This window comes from Ananas comosus, linkage group 4 (assembly GCF_001540865.1).
Source record: "Ananas comosus cultivar F153 linkage group 4, ASM154086v1, whole genome shotgun sequence".
Classification (NCBI taxonomy): Eukaryota; Viridiplantae; Streptophyta; class Magnoliopsida; order Poales; family Bromeliaceae; genus Ananas; species Ananas comosus.
Genome location: NC_033624.1, coordinates 13,087,715 through 13,110,455, shown reverse-complemented (window position 1 = coordinate 13,110,455; position 22,741 = coordinate 13,087,715). Strand labels below are relative to the sequence as shown.

Below are 22,741 nucleotides of genomic sequence, written 5' to 3'. Positions count from 1 at the left end.
TCCAAAAACTTATACAATTTTTAAAAATTTTATTATTGAAAGATAAGATATGAAAAATATAAGCACATAGTAGGGATTTTATCTGTTATCTTGTTTTTTTATTTTTGGTGGTGGGGGGGACTTCTCTTAATTAAAAATCCAGGCCTGCAAAAGCGCATTTAGACGAACCATGTTGCTGCTTTTGTAGGCCTGCACCTTCCNGGGGGGGGGGGCCTGCAAAAGCACATTTAGACGAACCATGTTGCCGCTTTTGTAGGCCTGCACCTTCCAAACGGATAAAACTTCAGCCGCGAGCTCTGAATTATGTCTCGTTGGAAGCTTCTGATCTGCTGTTACATATTTGTTAAATAGCTTTTAATGCTAAAATATAGAAAAAAAAATTAAAATTTTAGAGGAAAGGATAATAATCATGAGATAGAGATAAATATGTTTTGAGTTTTTAATGAGACGTCATTTGAAAGCTTTCCCTTGATTTTTTTTTTTTTTTTTCCTGTTTCAAGCCGTGTTTTTCAGTTATGCCGATTGGAGACGTCTGGATTGACTCTTCTTCGCTGCCGAGGACTCTTCAAAAACTATCTGGATTAAGCCCCAAGGAATTTTATATTTTTTTTGAATTATAAATCATTTTGCGTTGACTATTTAATATCTCAATTTGTTAATTCAAGTCAGTTAATAATATCTTAACTTTAAAATTTAGATTAATCTCTTACTCTAATAAATTATAGTTGTCAGAATTATATATAAAGTTATAAACTAAATCTGTAAAAATAAACGATACATTCAAAATTTAAAGTCAAATGTCGTTGATCGATTCGAATCAAATTGGATAGTAAAATTAAAATTTCGAAGGATAAATTACACATTAGGAAAAATACTGAAACACGATTGATTTTATCCCCGCCACGCGAGCGTCACGCGAGCGTCGATGGCGGTGGAGATTAAGTTAAAAACATGATGAATGATTTATCGTGTCCTTGCTAAATCTTAAACTCTAAATATTATATAATACCATCGTAGAAAAAATACTGAAATACGATGAATTATTCACCGTGAGTATAAATTTTGTGAGGCTATATATATAAATTTTTTTTGGAGGGGTCTAAATACAAAAAAGGCCCAATAATTTATGGTGCATATGGGTTGGGTACATCTTTTACCATTTCGTCAGCACATGCGCACGCTCTGATTGGGAGATCAAAGGGGAGGGGGGGACGGTCAAAGAGGAATCGGATTCGTCAAAAGTGGGGCGGGGAATCGAACGGTTCGGATGAAACGGCCGGGAGAGTACGGCGAGTGATCGAGGTCGCTTCCAAGCCCTAACTACTTCCAACGGTCGACGGGGAATCCGCGCCTACTCCGCGGCCCCCGCGCGTTGACGTTTTAAAACCACGGCGTTTCGGTTTTGGTCCATTCAACGTACGGAACCTCGTCCCCCCCAACCCCCCCCAGGTTTTGTCTTTTTGGTCCTTTTTTTGATTTTTTTTTCTTCATTTTGGTCCCTTTTTTTGACTTTTTTTTTTTTTTTTTTCTTTCTCCGTCTCCTGGCCAGTTTAAAAGCGACCCAAAACTACATTTTCTCGCCTTCGAGAGATCGAATCGAATGTGACATACATTTTCTCGCCTTCTAGAGATTGAATGTCACCGCCGACTCAACTGGATCTAGCACAATTAGTTAAAAATTTAAGACTGAATTATAAAAAAAATTTCTATAAATATTCGTTTTTTGCTTTTTTTTTTTTACTTTTAAAAATTTATATTTTGCTCTTTTAAAATTTTAAGTTGTTGTATTTAACCCCCTCCGTCAGGGTTCTATTATTATTCCGTTCATTTTTTTTATAATTTATATCGAAAATATTTTTTAAAGTGATAAAAATATATTAAAAAAATATATTTTTTTTATAGAAGAAATAATGGTAATTTGGTCATTTTGCTATCTCCATTAGCATCGTAATCTCCTGAAAATATTTTTAAAATTTTAAAAGGGCAAAATGTAGGTTTTAAAAAGTAATAGAGAGAAAGTGAAACAACGAATTTGTATAGAGAGGTTTTCTGTAATTTAGTCAAAATTTAATAATTAGTATCTGAGATTGAAATAAGTACGAAATTTAATTATTTTATATATTTTATTTGAGTTTAACTCTAATAAAAAAATATATGAATTGAATAACTTGCCATCTTTCTTTAGAAAAAGAGACGGATATGATGTAATTCTTAGATAGCAGTTATAGGTTACCAGAGATATTCGATATATTCTGTTTTCTATATTAGTTAATTATACTGTGTCAAAAAAGATTGAAAAGTAGTTCAATCAACGACAATATATTAATTCGACATTAAAATAAATTTTCTTAAGAAAATTTAATACTTTTGTATTGTGCAAAAATATTTGATTCAATATTATAAAATTTAAAATAATATCAAATATGCCTATAAAAATTCCAGGAATATCTAATATAACCTTGATTGACCAAATGTCCCCAAACCCCCAAGGGCTTATAAATGGAATTTGGGATTTAGACAGGTTTTTAGTAATTTGAGAATAAATTTAAAAATTTTAAATAGCAGTTAGAGATAAATAAGTAAAAGTCTCTAAATTATAAATTTCATATATATATATATATAGAAAATTGAGCTAGAATACTTTCAAACTTTTGAGTTTTTCACCATTGGATGGAGAGATGTAGGGTTGAGATGATGGTGGTAGGTGGATAGTGTTTGATAGGAATTTTATCCTCGAGATCAAAAGTATAGATCTTGCTCTAAATAGTTGAAAAAATTTTCTAACCAAAGTTTAATTGATTTGGATAGCTTTATGCCGTTAAACGAGAAAACACTTCATATTTATCATTAAAATTACAAATTTTGAAACTCTTTGATCACTAGGTGAATGATGTCGAAAAGATTTGAAATTTGGTTTCTAGATACTTCAAGTAGTATAAATCATGTTCAGCGGTGCCGATCGTCAATTTGAAAGTTTTATCATCGAAAGCAAATGGGTGGCAACGGAGCCTGTTTGCTACCGATAGAGTTCCAACTCATCTCTCTCTCTCTCTCTCTCTCTTTATATATATAATATATATATAGAGCTAGGCTCCTATGCTTTCGAAAGTATGGAGGCCTCTGTACTTATAAGTTATTTTCGATGATGGGACTTCCAATTCGGCGATCGGTTCCGTTAAATATGATCTACGCTATTGGAACAATCTAGTAACCAAATTTCATAATTTTTTGACTTCGTTTGCCTAGTGAACGAGTAGCCTCAAAATGAACGGCTGAAAATAAAAATTTCATAAAAAACAGTGATAAATGACTCAAATTTCAAATCGGAAGTATAGTTCTTACTCTTGATGTTAAATAGAATTTTTTATTGAAGTTTCATATAATTTGGATACTTCTACACCGTTGAACTTAAAAACGTGCCACATCGATCGTTAAAATAGTCATTTTTGAGGCCGTGTGATCGCTTGGTAAATGATGTCGAAAAATTTTAAAATTTGATTTCTAGATAATTCCAATAGCGTAGATTATGCCTAACGGAGCCGATTGTCGAATCGGATGTCCTATCATCGAAAACAGCTTACAAGTATGGAGGCCTCCGTACTTTCGAAAGTACGGGAGACGTACTATATATATATATATATATAGTTGGAGAGAGAGAGAGAGAGAGAGAGAGAGAGAGAGAGAGAGAGAGAGAGAGAGAAAAGAGGTTCTGTAATTCTTATCCCACTTTTGCTTTTTGCTAACTCGGAATTTTCGTTGTAAAAACTGCATGTTCTTATATTTTGGAATGCGTAATTTTTTTTTAAGTTTTTTTTTATTTTTATTTTTTTTCAATACTATAAAATTGTGGTAAAAAAAGCGGCCACCAAAAAATCACTTATTGGCCGCACGATTTCACCGGCATTTGTTAAAGCGTCAACTGAATAATGCCCTTATTTTATCCTTTTCTATTTACGAATTCAAATTTTTTTATTTATTAAATATTTTAGATAAAATTGCAGCTGGAAATAGAAATAACTGCGATACGAACAAATGGTAACTCTAAAGTTTCTGGACACTACTATCTAATTTATGATTTATAATAATTGCATTACAACACATGGTAAACAAAGTCCAAAGTTGTCACCCACCTTAATCTTTTTGCTTCCCCTAATAAAAGCTCAAGTTGTTGTTATCTGTACATCCTCCTACAACTCATATTATTGAGGAGGAAGTGCTTTTTGACAATATATTAAGGAAAAGTGCTTTTAGCAATAGATTAATGTACCAGCTGTAGCTAATTTTATGTTATTAATTACCACGACTATTATAATCATATTCAACTCAACGTAAGAATCAGAACAATCGTAATGCTTGTCCATATATGAGCTTATTTTACTTTTGTCTCTCTTTTTTTCGGATTTTTTGAGCTTTGTGATCGATCATTAATGTTTCTTTCTTTGTTGAGGCAATATTAGTTATTTTGATAAATTGGAAAGCTTAAACTGATCATGGACGAAAAAATCATCCTTATTTTTCTGTTTTAAAGTTCTATTTTTTTTTTTCATATCAAATAAATACTAAAAACTTGACGCACTTTTCCACAAACGTTACAACAAGACTCTCTAACGTAAATAAGTTAAATTTAGGTAAATCAATGGCACAAGAAACCCCCCCCCAAAAAAAAAATAATAATAATAACCCTCCAAATTTTTGGCTCCATTTCCGGCGCACGCGCTCTTCCGAACAAGCTGACCGAGCCTCGGTGAAAAAATGTACATAAACCCCTCAACTATTGTCTATTTGACATATGGACCGTTCAATTTTAACAGTTTTAATAATTTAGATCGCATTTAGCTGTTATTTATTCGAAAATTAGGACATAAATTAAAACTTATTAAATTTTTGATAATTTTACTTGTATTTTAAAATTTAATAAAATCAAATCTTGAGGAAAAATTTTGAGCACCCATTTCACAATATGCTGTAGCTGAGGGTGTTCTTCGTAAATTTTCACCTGCCCTTATCCTCTCTCCTCCTATAAATGAATCCCCCCACCACCCATTTGATTCCGCTCCCCCCCCCCGCCCCCCACCAACCCCCTCACCTTATTCTCCTCCCCAATTCCTCCTTTTTATTCCAAATATTAATATTAATTAATTAATAATTAATATTAGGATTATTAATTATAATTAATTAATATTAATGGAATCATTAATGTTATCACCGTCGTCGGTGGCGGCGTCGGCATCGGAGGAGGCGGCGGAGGGAGTGAGGCGGGGGGTGGCGGCCCCGTCGCGGTCGTTCCGGCTGCGGAGCGAGAGCCTGAATGCGGTGCGGCTGCGGCGGGTGTTCGACATCTTCGACAGCGACGGCGATGGCGAGATCACTGTCGACGAGATCGCCCTCGCCCTCGACCGCCTTGGCCTCGGCGCCGACTGCGCAGAGCTCGCCGCCACCGTCGCCGCCTTCGTACCCCCCGGCCGCGCCGGCCTCCTCTTCCCCGACTTCAACGCCCTCCACCGCGCCCTCGGCGACGCGCTCTTCGCCGGCCCCCCCTCTCCTTCACCCGCCACCGAGGTGCGTCGCAGCCGTAGTAGTAATAATAATGGATTAATTTCATACAGATCTCTACAAATATAGTGAATAACAAATATATCATTATAAAGTTTAATTTTTATATATTGTCTTTATAAAAATTCTAATATTTTTAAATATATTTCTGCCATTAGAATCGGTTAAAAAATTTAGTTAATTATAGATTAAATATCTAATCATAATTAATTTTTAATATTTTTGTTTCCTCTTATATCATACTGTTATAATTTTTGAAAAGATATATTTGTGATAACAAAATTAAAAATATAAACAAATTTCTAATGATTCTCTAATGATAACAAATTAGAGGGACTCATTTGAAAATATCATAATTTTTGTAGAGACAACATATGAAAATTAAATTTTATAGGGATATATTGGTCACTTATTATATTTGTGGAGATCTGTAGAAAATTAACCTAATAATAAATTACAAAAAATCTTCTTATAAATACCTATTCTTTCATTATATATTACTTCTTTAATATTTTCAATTGTTGCATATAGCTCCTCTCGTTAGTGTTCTATTATTATTACGTTCATTTTGTATAATTTATATCAAAAATATTTTTTAAAATAACATATATATCTATATATATTAAAAAATTATTATTTTTTATAAAAGAAGTAAAGTCAATTTGATTATTTTGCCCTCTTCATTAATACGATATTTTTCTAAAAATATTTCTAAAATTTTAAAAAGATAAAATATACATTTTTAGAAGTTAGAAAGAAAAAATAAAAAAAGTTTCTACAAAAAAAAAAATCTGTAATTTAGCCTAAATTATATAGTATTTTATATTGGTCTTGTCTAGGAGAAAGTGTTTTTTTTTTTTTTTAGATAAAATTCAAAAATTTTAAAAAGCGCTCTCGCTGTGATCGATATGAGCTAAACGATGACACAACAATCCATCTCTATTTCTCAAAAAATCACAAATAATTATTTTTCTAAAAGTTAATTTTGAAAAATATTATGCATCTAAAAGGAATATTTTCAGAATATTTATTTTTAAAAAATCTAAATGGACGAAAAATAAATTTTTTGATTAGAAAATTATTTTATAAAATTTTTTTTTGAAGAAGCAAATGAACACCACCTTCAGGCCACACCGTGCTGATTAAAACCACGTACTTTCATGCTTTTTGAAAAAAAAATTCAAATATTTTTTTTCTCTCAAATATTACAAAATTGTGGATCAGAGAAAAAAAAAACGTGCATCACACAATATCAAACGTTTATCTCTGAAAACTCAAAAACTAGTCTTAAACTATATTGCTTTCGTATATTGTTGATGACGAGCGAACTTAATATCTTTTGTTCTGATGTTGTATAAAATAAAAGAATAATATTTTAGTATTTTATATTCAGCAGGAGGAGGAGCTCTTCTGTATCACTGATGATCAAGAGGAGGAGGACATGAAGGAGGCGTTTCGGGTTTTCGACGAGGACGGGGATGGGTTCATCTCCGCTGCCGAACTCCAGGTGGTGCTCGGGAAGCTAGGGTTGCCGGAGGCAAAGAGCCTTGCGAGGGTTCGCGAGATGATCTGCTCCGTCGATCAGGATCATGACGGACGGGTGAATTTCGGCGAGTTCAAGTGCATGATGCAGGGCATCTCTGTGAAGGGCGCATGATATCCACTGTCGGTTTTGGTCAATTAATATACGATGCATTTCCTTTCTACTTTGATAGATATGATCTCGCTTTAGAAATATCATGGAATGGGGAGGAGAGTGTGTGCGCGCGCGCACGCGTTTTTTTTTTTTTTTGATTATGTAATTAATAATTTGGGGGTGTTGTAATTTGAAGTGCTATATGAAGAATTGAATTTAGTATGTAGGAAAAAAGCTTACATCTTTGAAATGGGGGTGAACAAAATGAATGATTTGTATAATTGTATTACTAATTTTAAAAAGTACAATTGTTTTTTGATAAATTAGTTATGATCTATTTTATTAGCAACCATTGTTCGAATAACTCAAATCAAAAAAATTAAAAAGAGTGATATAAATAAAAGAAACTTAAAACAAAATTTATATTAAATTCTTCTAACATGTAAATTTCAATTTAATAATCAACTCTCAAAGTATTGCACCGAATCACTGCAACTCTTCTCCAACTTCCGCCAAAAAACACTTTTATAAATCGCAAAAAATTTACTCATCTGATCTTCATAACTAGAATTTTTAGTTCTGACATATTTTTTTTTTTTTTTTGTTTAAATAGTTCTATTCAAACAGTAGCTACGAATACTCCAATTCGATCAATATTGATTTCGGAACTTTTTTTTTTTTTCCAATCTCTTTCCAACATTTGTTTTCTTTAGAATTAATAATACTTTTTGAGTCTTTCAATTGCTAAGCACCTATTATATACATCAATTTTGTATACATCAATTTAATATACATCAATTTTGTATACATATTATTGAATTAATAATACTTTTGTATACATCAATTTTAAACTTAATAGGCATTTAACAGTTTATCTTTAACATTGAATATTTAAAAACCAAATGGTGTACATTAGTACATAGCAATAAATATATTATGAAGTAAAGTTGTACATGTAAGTTTTAAAATATATTATGAGGTTTAGTTATAATGTGAAGTGAATTTGTATTACTAAATGGTGAAAAATTCTTGCAACCATAAGTGAACAATTAATCATTGCTATCAAACAGCATAAACTTCAAAAACTTTTGTGATAACAAAATGAATATTTTTTAAAAAAAACTTGTCTATGCACCTTTTCTCCTAAAAAATAAATTCTAAGTAACTTTTAACAGTTGATCGAGCCTTAAAATTTAACCAAAAAATTTTAAAAAAAATCGACTTAAACTGAGGGGTTTTTTCAGAATATCCTATAGTTCAGGCGTCTCCGTCGAATTTTACCATGCTATAAATGAATTGGGCCGGCCTTTTTTCCCTATTAGAGTTGGACCGGACCGGTCCAACTGAACCGGCCTATTAAATCGTCCCGAGTGATTTAAATTTGAACCGAGCCGTTCCCCGAGGCCCTCCGTTCATTCAACGTGAGAACGGACGCAGAATCTAACGGCGTCATCTCTCCGTGACTAGACATTAACGGCGAAGCCACAATGACCGTTGGATCGAGTAACGGAAACTTCGTAGCCGCCCGATTCTCCCGGCCACGGACTATTTAAGGCCCCCGCCTTTACCTCCCCTTCGTTCGCCCGTTTCCATTTTTCGGTTTCGAGCGTGAAGAGCGTCGAGGAGAGAGAGAGAGAGAGAGAGAGAGAGGGAGAAGGAAACGTAAGAGACGACTCTTTCTTCGGTAAGAAACCCTAATTCGATCCTATCGCATTTTGATGCGCTTCATTGTTGATCGAGATCGTAGTAGATTCGATCGGCCTTTTGATGTGTTAAACGCTCGATCGATTTCGTGCGATTTTTTGGTTTCGTAATTTGTTAAATCGTTTGTGCTGATTCTGTTCTAAAAAAATATTGAAGAGGGTTAGGGGAAAATGTCGGAGATCGGTGAGCATAACTCGATGACGGAGAAGATCAACGAGATGATTCATGAGTACAAGGGATCGTCGTCGTCATCGGATTCCGAAAGTGAGAGGCCCTCCTCGCATAATGCGAGGAAGAAACGGCTCTTCGGGAGGAAGGAATCGGTGCACAAAGTTCTCGGAGGAGGGAAATGTATGGTTTCTTTTACCAGGATTATTGCCTTTGTTAATTGTTGATTATATTTGTTGAGAATGATATATACACATTTTCATCAAAAATTCGGTTAAATTTGTTTTGTGTATAATTAGTTGAGATAATGTTGTCATAATCTGATATGTTAATGATCGATTGTTTTATGGCAATGCAAATAGCGATCTGGCGATTTATATCTTGTGAAGGTTCATCATCAATTATTTGTATTTGTGACCTATTCATATTGTCTTTACGATTGATGGAGTCAGGTTGCAGAAATTTAGATTTTTTTTTTAAAATTTTTGTTGGTTAAATAGAGGATTGTAAGTTTTCAATGGTCGATTTTTAGTAATTTTAACCTGCAATATAGAATTAGGAAGTACGATCAGGTAAAACTGATGAACTTTAGAAGGTGTTTTCGGTCTCAGTTATGAATGTTATTAAAGATAATTGTTTAGTTTATAACAGGAATTTGCTTTATAATTGCCATTTAAAGGTGTATTACATCTTCACCATTAATAATGTCTAGATCAAATTTGTCTAGAAGCAATTTAGTTTACGGAATAACAGCTCACCCTCCTGTAACATTTTGGGGTAATGATAGAATGCATTACATAAGCATTTTTGTTATGACTGTAAGCTCTTTCTTTTCTAACCATAGATTGTTTCTAACTGTACTAACTACTACATTTTCTGGTAGCTATGTACTAGCTTGGGCAAACATTTGTCTCTGATTTTCCAGCTTATGCTGTTGAATATTCCTCTTTCAGTTTCTTCTCATTTGTTTCATCTGGTGATTTTGGTGTGTAGGATATTTGACTTAATAGAAGATCAGATATAAATAGTGCATGTTTTTTAATCATATGTACTGTTCTTTCCTTCGTATGCACATTTTGCTTTGTTGAGTTATATCCATATAAATTAAAGTCTTTAGCATTTGTCTTTTATTTACGAAAAGTCAAAAGAGACTGGTAGATAAAGCAATCAAAACCTGTGTCAAACCAGAACCTGGTTTTGTTTTTTGTAAGATCCGGGAGTCAGCATCTTTGCTCCAACATTTGCCATGTTTGTTTGGCTTCTCTTAGTTAAAGGCTCTCTAAAACTTACTGATATTTGTTGATGCTTTCAGATGCTGATATTATTTTGTGGAGAGATAAGAAGACATCAGGCAGCATACTTGCTGGAGTAACTATTATTTGGATTCTCTTTGAATGGTTGGGTTATCACCTACTCACTTTTATATGCCACTCTGTTATAGCTTTGCTGGCTTTATCTTTTATTTGGTCCAATGCAGCATCATTTGTAAACAGGTGAGGCCCCATACACTTCTACGTCATATGATTGCTTAGCCATTCTTTTGCTCAGTCGAATGTTTGCGAAATTTTTCTATCTCTGTAACATACTGTTCATTTATGTTTATAGAATTAATGATAGCAGTACCTTTCTCAATTATGCACTTTTAATTTTGCAATGGCAACATTTGCTCAACTTGGTTATTTGAATCTGTGTGATTCATTCTTAATTTCTATTTAGGTGTCATATCCAATAGGGTGTGTATAAAGGACTTTTGAATTGATAAACAAAACAAACCCTTGACTTTGGTTCAGGGCAGTTCATCTTTTTTTTTTTTTTATAAGGAAAACGAATGGAACCCCATTTCATTCTGGGTCCAAGAGAATTCACTGAGTGCTTGAGCTTGGTATAAATAAAATTTTGTGAATCACTTGCTATTGATTTAATTGGGTAGTAAAAAACAAAAAAAAATCAAACCGTATCCGTTTCTGTATATTCATAAGATATTGGAGAAATACATACAGGCATGATTTCAACCAAGTGCCTTTATAAGAAGCTACAGCACATAGGAAGCGAGTATTTGGTGTAATTGAAATTACGTAGTCTATTAAGAATGTGGACATCTTGTACCATTGAACTGTACTGGGACCAAATGGAAGTCGTGGTTTCATTTTTATATAGTAGTCATTTAGATATGACTTATTTTGCATCATTTTGATAGTTTTTATATTTTTTATTTTCCAAAAACTGCATCTTTATACTTGTAAATTGATTTTATTCTTTCAGTTTATGACTTGCTAAAGAAATGATAGCATCCTATGCTTACTTTACCTTTTTAATCAATGTCATCGTCTGGAATTTAATTCCTTGCAGCTGTCTTCTAGCTTTATTTTATAAGGCTTATATAATTTTCATTTCATTTTGAAACTTATCTTGCCTGATCTGTTCGTCAGAATCAGTCCATTGTCATTATAATTTGATGTAATTAGTAAATTTTCGTTCCATCTAGTTGGCCTTTTGTAGGTTTTTTTTGTTTCCCTGTATAACTTTAAAATGTTTCTAGTCCGAACTTACTGCTTATCCTGTATGGTTTTATCCTATGTAGGAATTTTGCATTCCCCAGCTGTACTTAAATCAACATTCAAGTTTCCTCCTATATACTATTGCTAAAATATTAAATGCAACATTTTCACTTTTTATATTTTTGATAGCTTTGGCAAGTTAATACCTCAAAAACATTACTAATTGTAGAGCGGTCTCTCTTCTTAAATATATATTTTGAATAAACATTCTTTTATTGATTCAGGTCTCCACCTAAGTTTCCAGAGGTTATTTTGCCTGAGGACCTGTTTCTACAAATAGCACAAACTATACGATTTGAAATTAATGAAGCTTTCGTAACTTTCCGATACGTAGCTTCTGGAAAGGATTTGAAGACATTTTTGATGGTGAAGTATCAAAATATTACTTTCTTAAACCAAATTTCATTTCAGTGGTCTTACAGAGAATTTCATGCAGGTCATTGCAGGTCTCTGGGTCATTTCTGTTGTTGGCAGCTGGTTCAGTTTCTTGACTCTTTTCTATATCAGTATGTTCCCATCATAGTCTTTCTCGCATTGATTTAAGCTAACAACTAATTCATCTTGGATTTGAGCTAGAATACTTTTAAAAGCACTGTAATAGCTGTAGTTAATCTTTTTCGCTATTTTGATGCGCACTGGGATCTGCATGGGCCTGCACCAAGGCCGTATGATGCACATAAAGATGCATGCCCGTCGGGCATCCATGTGGATTTCAAACGCATGCGAATATGCGATTCATGAAAGATGGAAGCACCAGCTTTTCCGAATGTATTCTAGTTCAATGTATATTATGTGCATGTTATTGACACGCTAAAATACACCATATATATGTTATGGACTATACTAAGCACTAGTTTTTGTCTTAAGTAGAGGCATTTTCAATTTTTTTTTTTATATATACATTCTTATTGGTTTGCCTGTGCAGTTTTCGTGATCGCATATACCCTGCCGGTATTCTATGAAAAATACGAAGATCACGTCGATACTGCAGCTGAGAAGGCGATGGTCGAAATCAGTAAGCACTACAAGGTGCTGGACGAGAAAGTGCTTCAGAAGATACCGCGCGGACCATTCGCTGATAAGAAGCAGCATTGAGAACGATAAGTGTTCTTCATACCCTCTTTCTTCAGCATTGCTCCTGTTTGTTTGCCAGAATATTGCCGGAGCATTTTTGGGAGTGGGGAAGTGAAAAAGTTTCTAAAAGACTCAAGCTTGTGAAATTTTTTTCCAAGGCTTATTCGGCACACGTCCATACCTCTAGCTTAAGACTATTTTCAACCATCAAACTCAAAATTTTTTTTCCTATGTTAGTTTTTGATCTTGAAGAAGATAAACAGATACTACTGCTCTGATGTTCTTCTATAGGGCTGGTATTCATAATATTGTTCTATGACCTGCTTCTTTGCATCCGTTTCAATGAGTTGTCTATGATTATTCATGTGTTAATTTCCTATGTTGTTTTAGCTTTCACATGATAACTTTATACCAGTACATCCACAGGAGGAGTTTTAGGGAAGTGTACGAGTCTACTTAATGACGCAATTGGCCAAAATATATACTTGCATGAGAAATGTGTGACATGAATAAGAAATTCCATTCGCCTAGTACCGCACAATCAATTTAACTAGTACCGCACAACGAATCAAAGAATTAAACATAATATATATTATTATGATCATTAATTCTCACCTATAGATATTTCGAGTTCAAATGCTGAACTAGTAAGGAAGAAGTTCTCTCCACCTGAATTATCTCACTAACAAAAGTGAAGGGACTAGACCTCCTCTTTGCGATAAACTATTCCACTCTCCATATGATTAACATAAAGAATATAAAGAAGATAACAGCTATAGCTAACTTATTTCAGTTAAGATTTTTTTTAAAAAAAATTATATTGTTCTACTTACTCGAGAGTCGAGATTTTCAAGTTCGAGTTCCATGAAGCTCCATAAATCATGTAAACGGTACAGGCGGGAATTCCATCAAACATCTCATCTCTCTCTCTCTCTCTATATTTATTTATGTAAATTTCGTATACAGTATTGTACCCCAAATAAGCTAGGATCAGAATTTGGTCCTGTACCTGCAATTGGAGTTCTCCACCGTCCGATTCCGCACGGACACGGTGATGTCGCACGCGGTGTACGTCACCATGTGGTGCTTGAGCACCCCGAGCACGGTGACCCTCCCGGGGATCGTCGTCTCCGTGGCGAAGGGCACCTCCCCGGCGACCACGTCCGCGTAGAGCGCCGCGTCCCCGGCGAGTCGCCCCGCGAGCAGCGTGAGCTCCACGTCCGTGCGCACCTTCCCGCGCGGCGCCACCTCCCCGGCCGGGATCGACGCCGCGCCCACGAGCGCGCCCCGGTAGTAGAGCTCGGCGTCGCCCTCGCCGTACCGGAACCCGACGCGGTTCGGGTTGTAGGCCGTGATTGCGAGGTCTAGGGTTAGGTTGAGGTCGACGCCGAGGTCGGGCACGTCGAGCGCGATGCGGAGCCCCGCGAGGCGCACGTAGTCGACGGTGGTGACGGCGTGGCGGGGCCGGAATACGGTGAGGGCGAGGACGACGAGGACGAGGGCGAGGGCGAGGAGCGCCGCGACGGTGAGGAGGGCGCAGCGGCGGAGGAGGAGCGTGGCGCCGCCTCGGCAGTGGCGGTGGCGGTGGCGGTGGCAGTAGTCCTTGCTCGCGGAGTCCATGGGCGAGGAAGAAGAAGAAGAAGATGGGAGCGGCGGAAGTCGTTTTCCGGAAGGTGGAGTTCCATTGCTGGGGAGGAGGATGCGGAGGGGAAAAGTAAAGCGAGAAGAGAGCTGAGTGCGGGGAAAAGCTGATGCGATCCTCGCAGGCGGTACGTTGTCCCTCACATGAAATCGCTGTCTAGTCCACGACTACCACGTTTCTTAGGCTTTACCCTAAGAAACCCCAACATAAAAACTACTATTTGGATTAATTTCATAGAGGTCCCTACAAATATATTAAATTACAAACATATTCTTATAAATTTTAATTTTCATATATTGTCCCTATAAAAGTCTTAATATTTTCAAATATGTCCCTCTAATTTATTATCGTTAAAATATTATTTATTTTGTAAGTGAAATAATTTTTTTGCTATTACAAATATATCCACTGTTAATTACAGAGGAGTAAAAAGTTAATTCACTTCATTAACTAATCAAGGTAAAATATTTAACCTATGATTAACTAAATTTTTTTAAGGACTGTAAGAGCAATATATAAAAGTCGAACTTTATAGAAATATATTTGTAATTCATTATATTTGTAGGAACCTATACGTATTTTTTCCTTTTTTGTTTTTGTTTTTTTTTTTTTTCTGTAGAGCTCGAAGCTTGAACACCTCATTATAAACTTGCAAGTTGGGGTACAAATTGCTGGCCTCATAAATTAATATCTTACAAATTCATCACTAGCTTTGTTGATGATTGTCGGTGGTCTATTTAGTTAAATAAATAAACAGTAAAGATATCATTCACCTTCAAATTAATTAAGAAAGAGTTCTTTTTGTTGTAATATGTTTACAACTTATTGTAGGAAGTAATTACTGCATGTAAAAGTATTCCAATGTATCGTAGGTATTTCTTAAATAGAGTTCAATTTATAAAATGTCCTATATATATATATATATATATATATATATATATATATATATATATATATATATAATCCTAAACTACAACACTTATTCTGAATTGACCTAACATTATTATTGCTTCTATAAGCAGGTATTTTATTTACGCATTATAGTTACAAGTCGTATCAACGTAAGATCAGTTTAATTTTTAACTTATCTAAGGTAAAAAGAAATCAGTGTGTTGGGTGGTCTATTGCTCCAGTCCAGTACACCCGGTCTAGGGAATAGTGGCCATCATGAGGTGGTGCGTATTTATTGGAAGGAGTATGGTAAGTTACGTTGTTCCCGAGGGGCATCTTCGGGTACGCGTAGCGTCGGGTAACGGATGGGTTTGGTAGTTGTTCGAGTTGGGTGAGCTGCGGAGATTGGTGCGGAGAGGGTCGGTGGTGGGGCGGTACAACTGTGCAAGTGAGTTGGACGCGTGACACGTGGCACCACCATGGATAGGACAAACGGTGGTCAAAGTGGGAGACATCCACCACTTAAATATTGCCACGTAGCAACTTAAATATAAAAAAATTCCACACAATATTTAGGCCTCAATTGATATCATTGTCTTTTTTTTAAAACAAAAAAAATTAATTTTTTTATATGAAATAGTGTAGGAACTAATAGTATATTAGGGTTTAGGGTTTAGGGTTTATTACTCGCAATCCCTACATCTAAAATATTTGTTTAGCCATAAAAGTTGAAAATCTTGAAGCAGGGTGGGCAATCTATCTGGCTGTTCGCGAGCCAGATCGTATTCGGTTCCAAATAAGATCGAGGATAATCAGCCATTTAATAAATGAGCCAAATGCGAGCTGAATTTTTCAACCCGAAATATTAACTAAGGGAACACGAGCTGGGTGAGCTCACTTCTATTCGATTCGTATAGCCCAAGCCAACCCAAATGTAAAGACACCCTATATTTTGTGAATTTTCTTTATTAGATTGGGATTCCAATTTTTCTAATTTTCTTTAACTTTTTAACTAATAGTATGGCTGACAATCTAACTTATTGTTCGCAAGCTGAGCTCATATTCGGCTCATTAATAAACAAGCCGAATACGAACTGAACTTTTCAGCTCAATAATTTAACAATCTAGCTCCTATTCAGCTCGTTTAATAAACGAGCGAACACGAACCAACCCCAGCTCGCATGTGTTCGGTTCGTTGACGGCCCTACCCGAAATCAACTTCTTTTTCTTTTAAGAATTTTTTCCCCAAATAAGTTATCATCCATCACTTCAGCCCAATAAGTTTTTGGGCTTCGTTGGGTTTTGGGCCTTTAATGTTTTTTTGTTTTTGTGGGGGGGGGGGGNGGGGGTTATTTCCATTTCTTGTATCAAGGCATAAAGAGTGGGGGCTCTTTAACTGGATCATTCCGTTTCCTTTGGTTGTTTTTGTTTTAAGCTCAGAAAAAAACAGGGAGTTATTTTAGCCAGTTCAGTAGGAATTTTAATACACTCAACAACAATTCCATTTATTTTGAGAGGCGCCAGAAATGAATCAGGATCTTATTTCAAGTTATCTCTATCTTTCAGCGATCTCTATAAACCTTACAAATTTCAGATTTTAACACGAACTAGGAAATAAAGTTGTGAATCTTAGCACGTTAGTTGCGCACTATTTGAACGCACGACCATCTTATTCAGCACGTATCTTTTATTTGTTCAAAAAAAAATATAGTATTTAGTATACGAAGAGTATAATCAAATGTCAGAACAATCATACCATATTAGGCTTTAAAGTCATTTAATTTCCGTGGCATAAAAAATGTATTTAAATAAATTCTCTTGACATCCAAGCAGGCCCATCATCATAGTTTTAATCTTTATATATGAACACATGAATGATTCAGAAAGAACTGCATTTCCTTAAAATCTTGTAGAGAAATAACTAACAGCTTGGATTTTGCAATTGCTCCATTTCAAATACATCCAATCATGTGAACACTAGTTGGTTGATTTTTTTTTTTTGACTCTATAGTTCTTTGTTTTCAGCTGTAGCTTCTTTCCTTTCTGCAAATTTGGACAGTGATATGACATCTTCTAAATTTAATGAGAACAGCAATACTGACAAACTGCAACCAAATGAGTCAGCTAAGCTCTGATTGATCTGGCAGCCTATGACTTTGAGCCATGTTATTCAATGCTGCTGACAAATTTTTTTTTACAGAAATGCTGTTCAGGTATAACTATTTACGGTTCGAAAAATTTTAATGTTTTGCCACAATATAATTGAGCATTTGAGCCATAAACTCTTTACTTGTTAAACTTATAATTTTTGTTTCTTATATTGAGAAACTGTTTCAAAAGTCAGACCTGGTATATATCCCACGAAAAACATCCAAAATGATAATAGTACAACTAGGCGATGGAACTGTAATAAAATTTCAATTTGGCTCTTAAACTTTTAGGTTGATATTTGACACTCAAAAATTTTGAGAGTCCTTTACTTTGGTTTTCGCTTTAGAGGAAAGATTATTTATCCACGTGCCCGCCGAAACTTTTCTTTGTTGTTCATGGGGATAAGTATAAGACGAAGCGTACGTATTTAGAAGTTTTGAGCATCAAAATGAAATTAGTATAAAAGTTTAGGGACTAGTAGCGCAATTCACCACCAACCTGATCCGTCATTGTTATTTTATGTGAAAATAAACAATATACAATAAAAAAAAAATGCTTCTTGTACACTTAAAAAACAAAGTGTAGCTCTTGGACCTTTTATTTTGGAGTTGATAAAAATCCAAATAATTTTTAGTACAGATAAAAAAAGGTTGATAGAGTAAGTAGAGTAGTAATGGTCTTGAAATTGAGTGAATGTAAGATATACACTCTACTTTGAAACGTATCTGTAGCATTACTCTACAATCAAAGACCTTCACGTTACGCACAAGTACAAGAACAACATAAAATTGCATATGATCTCCCCGATCGCTTAGGTCTAATACCATTTTACGTTGTACAACAAGATCGCCTTAAGGTATAATTTATTATTTTTTCTGCTGTAATCTTTTCCAGTTCCACATGCTAATACGGACATTCGATCAAAGGACGACTTAGATCACGTTGCAATAGCGAGTAGGAAAACAAAATTTTTTTTTTTTTCAGATGCCTTATTTTGATATAAATATATNCCTTATTTTGATATCAATATACCATATTATTTTTTATTAGATCTTTTCTGATTTTATACGACACAATATAATCAATTTGAGATGTGTCGTATTTGAGGGGTTTGATGATCCTCTGAAACACAGTAGCAAGCAACCGACCTTTCTTTCTGTTGGCTATTTATTATTGGACTAAGATAGGTCCAACTTTGTGTCCCATGATAATAGGTCAAGAGATTAATAAGTTGAGTTCGGTGAGCCTAATAAGTTGAGTGGATGTACAGTCCATAAGAGATTTAACGGCAAGAGGTCCAACAATAGATCCAACATTTAGATGGATTGAGTCAGGTTGAAGCCCGCGAGCGCTGTGGCTGAGTCCTTAAGTGCGACAGATGCATCCTTCCTATACGTAATTTTGGGATAGTTGGTTAGCGCTTACTGTCCATAAGTGGTATAAGAGTTAGTGGCGCGGGTTCGATTCCCACATGCTACATTAACTGTCCAAGTTGGACTAAAATAGGCCCAACATTCTGTTTCGTGATAATAGATCCAGAAGACTAATAAGTTGAGTGGTGGTGCGGTTCACAAGAGACCTAACGCTAAGAGGCTCAACAACATACCCAACATGTAGGTGGGTCGAGTCAAGTCGAAGCCCGCGAGTGCTGTACGTTCTTCTTATCAGCATGTGCTTTTGGAATAGTTGATTAGCGTTTAGATTCGAACTTTGTGCAGCTTCCCTTGCATGCCCACCACGTACTCCTCTGCTTCTTTTCCCCACAACCCAGTCATTGTTGGCTTTTGGCTTTTAGCTTTTGCTTTTACCCACCGCACTTGTATAGTGCTGTTTAGTGTCCACCCTCGTACTGCAACAACTACTGTTACTAGCCGTTACCTCTCACAGATTTTAAAAAGAAAAAAGAAAAAATAAAAGAAAAAAGCAAAATTTTTTTAAAAAAGGAACGAGATCAATCAATCGATCAGCTTCTGGATTCATCATTTTTATCTCCTTTCCCAGTTTCTGGGTTGGTGTGGAGTATTTATTGGTTTCAAAGCCAAGTCTTTTTATTTGGCATTGTTTGCTGCCAATCCAAGCTAGAGTTATACTCTTGTTGAGTGACTTTAATATATATGTACTTTTTAGGTAGAAAAAAAGTTGGTAAAAATCTACATAACTTATGTGAATTATTGATCATTTTGAATCAGTTATGTAATCTTTCAAAAATTTACTATCTAATTTTTTAATTTGTTTGGTTTGAGTCGATTGGCGATATATACCTTGATTTTAAATTCTGAAAGTATTGTTTATTTTTTTAGGTTTAGTTAGTATGCTTTATATAATTTTCGTAATTATAAATTCATTACAGCAAATAATTAGCTTAAATTTTAAAGTCAATGCATTTTTGATCGACTTAAATCAAACAAATTAAAAGGTTGGATGATAAAATCAAAATTTTAAAAAATTACATAGTCGATTCAAAATAATTCATAGTCTAGATAAGTTTTGTTTTTTTTACCTTTTTTTTACCTAAAAGGTTTGGATTTTTTTTGTGTGATTTATAATATATATTATTTATAGAAGCAACTAAAATATTTTTTTATCGTTTTTTCTCGTAACTCTACAGATCTTTCTAGCCACAAATCACAAAAAAAGAAAAAGAGCTTTTCACGGTCATGGTTGCAAAAAAATTCGAAAAAGAGTGTCCGCATCAGAATTTAAACCACTATTCTATATTAAAGAATGTGAAACAGATATAGTCCTCTAAAAATTTAAGCTTTTTAGACAATAATATTTTTTAAATACTTTTATAGTCAACGCTAGCTTTTTCTCACGTCTGAGTTCAAGACAAAATGCTTTGATATCATGATAGAAAATAAAAAATAATCATAATTCTCCAAAAGCTTAAATTTTTAGAGAATTATGTTTCTAAATATTTATATTCAACATCTTTCTGCAAATTTTGTCAATCATCTAATTAAAATCTTTCATATAAACATATCGGTAAAATATTTTAAAATTCGAATACAGGTATAACATTACTCTTTCACAATATAATTTTTTAGAAAAATATAGCTAACTACCCACTTTGTTTATTTTTTTTTAAATATAGAAATAAAATTAAGTAGAAATGTGAAGTAGTTAGACTTCGAACTTAAAATCTCGCAGCGGCCCTGACTCTCCCAACTTTTTAAAAATTATATAAAAAACTCTATTTATGGTATAGTAAAATTTAAAATATTATAAATTTTAGTCGCCAAAGACATATAAAAAATTTTACTATAATTTATTTCAAACGTACTTTTAAAATAAATATATTATATAGGCCCTAGTATGGTGGGTTACTCTATTATGATATTATTAGGACTAAATTACAAAAAAAACCCTCTATAATTCTTTTTTTTTTTTTCTCTCTAACTTTCAAAAATCTATATTTTACTTTTTTAAAATTTTAAAAATATTTTTAGAAAAGTATGACATTAATGGAGAGGGTAAAATAATTAAATTGTTCTTACATCTTTTATAAGAAAAATTAAATTTTTAATATATTTCTATTATTTTGAAGAGTATTTTCAGTATAAATTATAAGAAATTAACGGAATAGTGATGGAATTCTGATAAAGGGGGGACTAAATATAACAACTTGAAATGTTCAGAGGGTAAAATATAGGCTTTTGAAAGTTAGAAAAAAAAATCAATATTTATAAAAAAATTTTCTATAATTTAGCATATTATTAGATATATAGTGGAGATATAATTAAGCTGCTGAAATAGTGTATATACGAGTGTAATAATTCGTGCGATAAAACAGATAGATAATAAGAGAAAAAAATAAAAAACAACAACAAAGAAAGAGATAATAACGATAAAAGCAACAATGATAAGAGATGGGATTCATCTTACCGATGAAGGAAGGTAACAACCAAAAAAAAGTGGAAGAGGAACAGCTCGGTCTAATGTAGAGATGTGATTCGGTTTAGTTTAAACAAGAAATGAGAAAAATCCGGTTTGGTTTAAGCAAAGAAAGAGATTATTAACATGCGGAGGACTTGAGCCGGTTTGAGAATCCCACACTCAATAATGATTGGTTCGGTTCAAGCAAAAAACGAGAAAAATTCAGTTCGATTCAATCGAAAAAAAGAAAATTTTGATTTTGTTCAAGTAAATAAAAAAAAATGTAGAAAATTTAAGTTGGTTTAGGGTGAAATTAACTCATAATCAATAATAAATTTTTTTTTTATCATATAGTAAATTTAGAGGCAATGTTTGGATTAGGAATAAGTGGAGCGATAACCCCTTATCCCTCCCTTTATACCCAAACACAAATTTTTTATCCAAGAATAGTAATTCTCGATTATCTAAAATAATCTGATATAACTATCCCTACCAAGTCACCAACACCTCCATTTTCTACATATAACTATCCATTATTTTTCTTATTCCATATTATCTATTTAAACATTATTTTCATCCAAACACTATTTTTTTTATCCCATATTTGTATCTATTTTTGTAATAATTAGTTCTTATTTATATCCGAACCAAATGCTACCAGAAAAGAATAATGTACATAGATGTCATGCGTAACATAGTGGGATAGTCGGATAGATATGGACTTGGGAGAAAAGCGCTTCGTCTCAACGCGCACGAGAAAGCAAGCATGTGCTGCAGGACAAGCAACGTGCGAGAAAAGTTTCGGACAGCCCACATGCGCCCTCTAATCTAATGTTGTTATTCTTCGATAACACGCAAGAAAGGCTGGCTCATTTGTTGATTGGATCCTCCTCCGAGTGCTCCATCAACAATCAACACTAGCTAGTGACGCTAATTAATAATTAATTATTATTATTATTATTACTTAGTACGTGAGTTTGGTTAATTTTGAACCAAATTATTATTAGATTTTTCACCTTTTCTCTTTTTCCCCCCCCTTTTTTTTTTTTTTTTTTTTTTTTTTTTTTTTTTTTTAGTTTCAGACCGTTGTGCGGATGCCAATAGGTACGAATATATGTAATTTTACTCGAACTTACTCAGATTCGAATGAAAATGGTTTATTTGATACCAAATCTGCATATGAATGTGATTTCGCATATGAATAAGTATAGAGAATGAAAATCTGACGGAATGAAATTTGGATATGAGCTTTGTCTATATCTACCTGAATCCGAACTTGATCTGAATCCAAGTTAATTTTAAAATTTAAAATTTAAATTTTAAATTTTATTCGAGTTTTATAGTCACATTTTAAATTTCATGGTTTGCCAAATATGATCGTAAGGGTAATTAAGGAATAGACTACAGTTTATTATTAGGATTATTAAATTTTATCAAATAAACTAAACATAATAATTTTATATATACTGTAATTCAGCATTATATTAT

At 33.9% G+C, this 22,741-nt stretch overlaps 3 protein-coding genes across 4 annotated transcripts; 2 read left to right on the top strand and 1 right to left on the bottom strand.

Moving 5' to 3' along the window:
* On the top strand, nt 5,074-7,454 carry LOC109708462 (probable calcium-binding protein CML27). 2 transcript variants are annotated; one of them, XM_020230215.1, is made up of 2 exons: nt 5,074-5,559; nt 6,950-7,454. In XM_020230215.1, the coding sequence occupies exons 1-2, from the start codon at nt 5,185-5,187 to the stop codon at nt 7,208-7,210; spliced, it is 636 nt and encodes a 211-aa protein (XP_020085804.1). In that variant the 5' UTR covers nt 5,074-5,184; the 3' UTR covers nt 7,211-7,454. The 2 variants fall into 2 exon arrangements, with proteins under 2 accessions (XP_020085804.1, XP_020085803.1); XM_020230214.1 differs by having other exon boundaries at nt 6,947-7,454.
* Nucleotides 8,772-13,065, top strand: LOC109708560 (reticulon-like protein B2). The gene is made up of 6 exons (XM_020230356.1): nt 8,772-8,873; nt 9,050-9,244; nt 10,374-10,554; nt 11,844-11,985; nt 12,056-12,125; nt 12,545-13,065. The coding sequence occupies exons 2-6, from the start codon at nt 9,064-9,066 to the stop codon at nt 12,712-12,714; spliced, it is 744 nt and encodes a 247-aa protein (XP_020085945.1). The 5' UTR covers nt 8,772-8,873; nt 9,050-9,063; the 3' UTR covers nt 12,715-13,065.
* On the bottom strand, nt 13,406-19,152 carry LOC109709121. Its single transcript, XM_020231190.1, has 2 exons — nt 19,087-19,152; nt 13,406-14,502 (listed from the first exon to the last, which is right to left on the bottom strand). Exons 1-2 carry the CDS (start codon nt 19,150-19,152, stop codon nt 13,684-13,686), a joined length of 885 nt encoding a protein of 294 aa, XP_020086779.1. The 3' UTR covers nt 13,406-13,683.

Coding starts and splice junctions, on each gene's coding strand:
- LOC109708462 (XM_020230214.1), top strand. CDS start 5,185: ATGGAATCATTAATGTTATCACCGTCGTCGGTGGCGGCGTCGGCATCG. Junction 5,560..6,946: donor CTCCTTCACCCGCCACCGAG/GTGCGTCGCAGC, acceptor TTTTATATTCAG/CAGGAGGAGGAGCTCTTCTG.
- LOC109709121 (XM_020231190.1), bottom strand. CDS start 19,152: ATGACTGGGTTGTGGGGAAAAGAAGCAGAGGAGTACGTGGTGGGCATG. Junction 14,503..19,086: donor TGCAAGGGAAGCTGCACAAA/GTTCGAATCTAA, acceptor GAAACGTGGTAG/TCGTGGACTAGACAGCGATT.
- LOC109708560 (XM_020230356.1), top strand. CDS start 9,064: ATGTCGGAGATCGGTGAGCATAACTCGATGACGGAGAAGATCAACGAG. Junction 10,555..11,843: donor GCAGCATCATTTGTAAACAG/GTGAGGCCCCAT, acceptor TTATTGATTCAG/GTCTCCACCTAAGTTTCCAG. Junction 12,126..12,544: donor CTTGACTCTTTTCTATATCA/GTATGTTCCCAT, acceptor TTGCCTGTGCAG/TTTTCGTGATCGCATATACC.